This window comes from Temnothorax curvispinosus, unplaced genomic scaffold (assembly GCF_003070985.1).
Source record: "Temnothorax curvispinosus isolate PA1 unplaced genomic scaffold, ASM307098v1 QBEX01011445.1, whole genome shotgun sequence".
Lineage (NCBI taxonomy): Eukaryota > Metazoa > Arthropoda > Insecta > Hymenoptera > Formicidae > Temnothorax > Temnothorax curvispinosus.
Window position 1 is genome coordinate 47080 of NW_020221225.1, and position 7397 is coordinate 54476.

The window sequence follows — 7397 nt, forward strand, 5'->3', positions numbered from 1 at the left end:
TTGTACATTTACCTTAAAACCTGGGTATAAAACGGTTCGTACGAGTCGCCGTCGAAAGCTCGAAGCGCGCGGACTATGCGGATGGCAGGAAAATGATTATGAATTATGGCAGCGCAACGGCGCGGCGGCGGCGCGGCGGCGGCGACCGGCGCGACCCGCTCAAAGTCGGTTTCTACATTTACGGCGTAATTAATGACGCTTATTACAGTCGATGTGTTTATAAGCTCCGCCGGATTTACGGGGCGATAGGTCAGCTTATTTGGAACGCCCGGCGCATACGAGCCAAGAATTGATCGAGCCCCAGCGTCTAACACCCCAAGAGCATTAAAACAATGGCAACAACGGAGACGAGGAAATTGAATTAAACATTCAAGAAAGATCGATCTGACCTCGTTGCGATATTATGCCGGATTAAACGTCTTATCGCGTCATAATTAATTATCACGAATTTTCAGTCGGTTACCAAGAAAATCGTAAAACGTTGGTTGAGTATTCACGCGAACGGCTACTAACTCAAAATTATTGAAATAAAATATCTCATATAATTCATTTTCGAAACTGCACAAGTCTTATTCTCGGTTACGTAACAGCTTTTCCCTGCAAGAAACTTTATCGGCTTTAAAACGGTCGCAAGTATTCTATTTTCTTCAATTTTGAAAGCTTCTTTAAGTGCGTTCATGTGTCACATCTAAGAAACGTCGTAGACAAGGTGGGCTAGACAAAAAAATATTCTGGCACACGGAAGTGTTTGGGAAGCATGACGCCACTCTTGAAGATTACGACTCAAAGATATCTCACGGTCTCTTTAAAGGGGGGGAGGGAGGGCTCGAGATAAAACGACCTGTAGGAAGAGGCTCCAACCGGTATCCCATCGAGTTACGAGTACAGACTACAGGTGAAGTCGGGAGCGCGTAATCGACGGTGCGTAAACCCGGCAGAGAAACCGACCGGCCGGCCGACCGATGTGGACTTGGATTCTTCTAAAAATAATACTTACCCGTCGCGAGACGCGCGTCTAAACCAGAGGAACGCAAACGCCGCGCCGCTGCCGACTAAACATGCCGAGCAAACGAACGAACGAACGAACGAAACGAACAAACGAACGGATAAACGAACGAATGGACGTGAACCTTTCGAACTTGCGGATAGAGTTCAGAGACGAATTTATTATGCGAATTGGCTTCCCCGGGGTCAAAGGTATCATGATAGCCTGCTTTTTTAGGCTGCACTTTATAAGCCTGCTGTATGCATGCGAAATCAAATCAATGTATATTCAAACTTTGAATGAGAAAAAAGGGGAAAGGGCAAACCTTGCGGGACGAGGTAGTTAAAAATATATTAGATTTATTGTGTAAATTTATTGCAACGTTGTTTTACACGTGCAAAGAGGTATGTCGATTTTCGTGTCGTTCAATCGAAAATGGAAAGAGGAAAGTTGGTACGTGTAAGGAGAACGAAGGGAGAGACGGAAGGAAAAAGGAAACCGAGAGAAATCTGTTTATTGTAAGGGAAAAGAAGTGAGTAAATACTTACGCGCCTTAGGAATGCGAAACCATGCATGGGCAACTGACTCAACCGTTATTTTAAATGTAAATACTATGTCGGCTGTTTTATCTGAATGAGTTCGGTTATCAGCTCGCAAACTTGTGTATGTAAAGTAAGACGAAAACGTGCGGTGATATCTCACGAGAGAAAAAATATATCTTAACTCGGGCTGCTCTTCTCCTCTCTCGCGATACGCCACAAGCGTTTTAAGCTGAGGAACGCGAAACGGACACCGATCGTGGACAAAGTAATAAAACAGCAATTTGAGTTTCAGATTTCTACATCCTTGCAGTGTACCAGTATACTTCAAACCTGACCTCCATCTCTTCACTCGAGAATTTCCTTCTTATTTTAATATCCAACGAAAAAAAAAACGAAAAAGAAAATGACGGATAAATGGTGGAAAATCTGCAGAGAAACGAGACTACGCTGAGAAAAAAAATATTTAGATCTAAAAAAATATTTATTTAGATTGCTGCCAAGAGCTTATTTAGTTAATATAATACACATATTTATTTAGAATTAAATATTTTTATTTACATTTAGTAAAAATATCTAATCCCCTAAATAAATATGTGTATTATATTAAGTAAATAGGCTCTTGGCAACAATCTAAATAAATATATTTTTTATTTAAATATTTTTTTCTCAGTGTATAAATCGTAAATTCACGAGTCTAAAATATTCTATTTAAATATTCTACATTCGCACTTATGGGGAGTGTATCGTCGGGATATAGAGGTCGCGAAAAATATGTCGAACAAACTCGTACGAGAGCGTGAGATTTCGCACGGGGACAGATACGGAAGCTGGGGCGCGTGGCGTGGCGTCGCGCCGGAAGTCGTTGCTACCGGTCGTCTCGTGGCGTGGCCGCGTATCGAGGGACAATAACGCGGTTATCCGAGGCGGGAACCAGAGGACTTTCTACATAGAGACACGACGGAGAGGTTTAGTATACCACCGGCGAGGCACCGTTAGGACACTAAACTTTTATTGCGACCCGTTTTCCCTCGCGCTGCTGCCAGGATATCGGCATCACCTTAACCCGCGAGACCAACAAACGACGGGCCGTTAATCGGAAACTCTCGAGAGAGACGCGCGGCTCCTCCGCCGTTTAATCATCCGTCGATTTTTCTACGACCGGCAAACGCGCGAGATCTTCGAACGAGGCGAGAAAGTCGCCGTTAACTCTCATCGCGGAGTAATCCGACTTCGGAAAAACGAGCGCGTTCGATTTTTTTTTCTTCTATTTCATTCTAGAAATTGTATTAACTGAATAATCGTACTGAATTATTGTGTTATTAATCGCGAGTCATGTTTGGAAACACGATACTTGGGCGACATAAGATAAAAATGCACTTATCTCTGTTTTTAATAACAGGAGCATTGGCATTCGTATATAAAGACAGTAGTTATAGACGATTATTAAAAAGTGCATTATTTAATACGCGATATGGAGTCGATGCTGGAAATGCCAGTGTCACTCCACGGCACTGTTAGAAAGGAAATATCTAACGTGAGATGTAAAGGCCTGAATACAATAGAAAGGTACAGACAACGGGGAATAAGACAGGCAACAGAAATACCTACGTTTCAACTTACCGAAAACTGTGTGTATCAACGCAATGAAATATGAAATGTGCAATAGAAACAGAATTTCCGACGCGTTGGATTTCTATTGCCTGTAGTACTTGACCAATTGCAGTGATTCAGTTTTATTAGTTGAAATGTGGTTATTTGCGTTGCCTGTTTTATTCCCTGTTGCTATTGTCTGTACCTTTGCATTGTGTCGCCTTAATCCTCAAAACACATTCGAGGCCTGTTCTTTTCAGCTAAACTTCTCTCGCACGGTTCGTCTTTTCTCTTTTTTTCTCCGCAACGTGAAGGAAGTTTAACTGAAAAGAACAGGCCTTCGATACGCTCTTAAGAAGTTTTGAGATATCGACGAATTCTCGAGCGAACCCTAGAGCCCTGCCTAAATCGCACGACAAATAACGCAAATTTCAAGAACGCAAGTCAAGATGCAAGCCTACGATTATATCACGGACGAACGTAAGAGGCTCAGCGTTATTCGATCGTATTTCCCCGTATTGCAGAGGCACGGCTATTGTTTATAGTTGGCCAACACGCGTTAATCAGCGAGCGGCTGAAAACAGTGGGCGACGTGCTCGATATACCCGCGCGATGCACCAAAATAATCAGTCGCCTCGGCCCGACGGAAGCGTCGAAGAAGAAGCGGAGAGAAGAGAGATAAACGAGAGCGACCGGGGAGAAAGAGAGAGACGAGAGATAGCAGGCCTCTCGACGCACCTATCAACACGCGCGGCGCGCACACACACGCACACATGCATATGCGGAGAAGGAAGAGAGAAAGAGAGAGAGAGACGGAGGGAGAGATCGAACGAACGAACGAACGAACGGCCGGCCAGCAGCAGCAACAGCAGACACGGCCGTCGGTCGCGTAACCGCGGTACAACGACCCCCGTCGAGGCTCTCCTCCGCTCGTCGGGCTCCGGCTTCGCGCCAATTACCGAGAACGCTCTTCTCCTCGGGGCGGGAAATCGGAATCGCGACGAAAGCGGAATCGAGTTGGAATCGAGAGCGAGTCTCGCGATTTACGACGACGAGCGCGCAAGTGCCGAGGAAGCGCTCGGCTCGCTGCGCGGAACGTGCCGGAGCGGAGCGGAGCGGAGAGGAGAGGAGAGGAGAGAAAAAAGTGCATCGTTCGCGGAACGCACGGCCTATACGTGTTGTTATTGCGATCGCGCCTTCGCGCGCGGCTCGCGGAGTTTTGTTTACAAATCTCGCCGTGCGCGCTCGCTTTCTCGCTATTACGGCCCTTTTTTTTCTTTCGCGTCGAGGCGGAATTCGTCGCGCGCTCCGATATGGAGATTACGCGCGCCGCGTTGAGAGTTTCCGGGGTACGCGGCGAATACATTATTCATTCGTATGATCGGCGATTCGGAATCGCGGATTCGTACGTTCCCGATTCGTGAGAATCTATTAGACCTACCATGCCCTCCCTCTGCTTCTCTCTCTCTCTTCCTCTCCCTCTTGCTCCCTCTCGCGCCGTCCATCCCTCCCTCTCTCTCTCTCTCTCTCGCCTTTCTTCTTTCTATCGTCTCGCTCACTCACCTGTCAGAGCTCTCGGAGCTGTCGTATCGATCGGCGCACCGCTTCTTGCCGCAGGGCCCGACGAGGGTGTCCTCGGCCATCCTAACCTGTCCCTTGAACGGGCTGGTGGCCTGGTGCCGCGCTACGGCGACGCCGCTGCCGTCGTCCGTCTTGGCAGACGCGGCCGCGGCCGCGGCCGCGTCCTCGGCCCCCCTCGCCTGCTGCTCCTCCCGCTCCGCCATCTCCTCCCTCGTCGCAACGACGATGACGCTCGCTCGGCGCCTGCCCCCGGCCCCGTCGCGATCCCCGCGGTCGTTCACTTCCGGTGCACTGTCCGCGCTCGGCGCCGAGCGTCGCGGCGGCGACGACGCGGTGTCGTCGGCCGCCCCGTCGGCGTCCTCGACACCGACGCGCCTCGCCGCGTTATTATTATTATTATTACCACCGGATTTCATGATTTTCTCCGCGACACCACCAGCACCACTTTGCCTACTATTAATACTATTACTACTGCCAGCACTACTATCAGCGTCGCAGTCACTATCGACGCTGTCGACGCTATCGACGCTATCGGCGCTGCCGCTGCCGCTGCCGTCGTCCTCCGCCACGACGCTTCGGACTACCTCGATTCTAACATCGCCGTGGTACAGACCGACACTGCCACTGCCACTGCCGTTGCCGTCGGCGCCGACGCCGACGCCGACACCGACGCCGTTCTCCTCCTCCGCCTCTTCCTCCTCCTCCTCGTCGTCGTTTTCGTCGCCGCCGGGCGACGGCGAAGAATCACCACCACTGCCGCGGTCGTCACTGACGCGCTCGTTGCCGTTGTCGTGATGATTCGTGGGATGACGGTAATGAGAGTTGAAGTGGTGGTGGTGATGATAAGGCGATGGATGACGGTGGGAAGAGTGTCGAGGATGATAAGGATGCTGAGGATGCTGATGATGACGGGGATGAAGAACCCGGCGCTCGTAGTGCGAACACTCCGTCTCGGCCGCCGAAGACGCGGCAGAGGCGTTAGAGGCGTCCTCGTGTCCGCCGGAGACGGAGACGCGCTTCGCGAATGAGAATGGGATGGTGGCGTCCTGGCCCGTGCCCGCACTGCCCGCCGGAGTGACGCTCGGCGCGGTGGCGTCCGCGCGTTTGTGCCGCTCCCTTGTCACGCGAGAATCACCGTCCCCCAGTCCCAGTCCCAGTCCCGTCACCACCGCCGCGGTCGCGTCCACCGCCGCGGACGGACCGTCGTCTGCCATCTTGTAAACGAACGCGCGCGCTCTCCCTGTGATCGTGTCGTGTCGTGTCGGTGTCCGGCAGTGGTCCCTATGGCACACACGAGCGGCACCGGGCCGCGCCACGAGCTGCTCTCCCTCGCTTCTCGCTCGCGCTGCTCGCGCTGCTACGCTACGATCCGGCAGCGCGCACACCGCACCACGCACAGTTCCTGCCTCTCCTGCTCCTGCCTGCCTCCTGCCTGCCCTCACGGCTGACTCGGCTCCGCTCGGCTCCGCTCGCACGCCCTCGGCCCTCGCCTCGCCTCCGCTACGAGCCCCTGCCACTGCCCCTCTCGAAACCACCACTCCTCCGCCTAACCTGGAGTAACGGGGCCTAACCAATACGGAGTACGGACGCCTCTCGCCTCTCGCCCCGCTGCCGTACCGGCCGCCCGGCCGACCCACGTGATCTCGATTTTACCCGAGCGCGGCCGAGCGCGCCCGACGCTTGCGCGCGCGCGGCGTTTAATTTGAAAGAGCGATATTCAAAATGGCTGACGTATTTTGATCAATTATAATCAGCTTGACGTTTCGACCATGGATTTTGATCCTATTCAATCGATGTAAAAACTTTAAATTATATCCTAATAAAGATTTAATTATGCAATATAGGTTTTTGATAACTATATTATTTAATTGAAAAGATAAAAAGTTTTGCTTCTTGTAACTTCCTATTGCAACTTACACTAGTTATCTCGATGTGGATTTAACCCTTTGACTGCCATACTATTTTCCTCGAGTGGTCCCAAAAACGAAAGATTCTTGAAAATTAATGAAAGTTTATGTAGAGGGATTTTTAATGATGCTGATTTTTCTAACCAATAATAAATAAATTGGTTTAAAAAGTGATTGGTTACTGGCGATTATAATGGCCAGTAGAGTCGATTAATATTTCCATTTTTGTTTATTATTTGACTGCCGAAATAAAAGTGATTTATTCTGTTTAAAATTATGTTAAGCACACCCAATTTCTCTTAAATATACTTTGTTCAGTCATTAATTTTATTGTAAAATTTTAATATAACAAAACTGTTGGGAGAAGACTTTGAACGAGCAATAAATTCCCGCCCTTCTAGAGGGCAGCTCCCGGTTGGCGGCGCGACTTGGCGCGCCACGCGTGCGTGCGGGCGTCAGTGGTGCTCACAAGAGCCTCGATCACCGTCGTGTTCAGACGTGTTAGTTACGGTTTAAGTTACAGAGTGTGATATACTTATATATAATAAAGACAGTATTCAGAGTGTATAAAGATCAACATTGTTGTGTTCCCTGCCCATCTCACCACATTTCAAGTCGTCCCTGATTATATTTCCAATAAAAACATCTCATGACGAAAATATTCGAAAATTTTATCTTTTTAATAACTGTATCTTTTTTTTAGGCAACATTTTGCAAATCAGAAGACTCAGAAATCGTGCAAAATTTAGCACACCCAAAAATTCCTACACTGCAGCTTGCTTTAGTAAATTA

At 49.2% G+C, this 7397-nt stretch overlaps 1 protein-coding gene across 1 annotated transcript; it reads right to left on the minus strand.

The window, feature by feature from the left end:
* Positions 1–4680: 4680 nt before the first annotated feature.
* LOC112461478 lies at positions 4681–6108 on the minus strand (the record flags this gene model as incomplete). Its single annotated transcript, XM_025026732.1, has 1 exon — positions 4681–6108. A coding segment is annotated over exon 1 (1232 nt), but the record flags the coding sequence as incomplete, so codon positions are not given.
* Positions 6109–7397: the final 1289 nt, after the last annotated feature.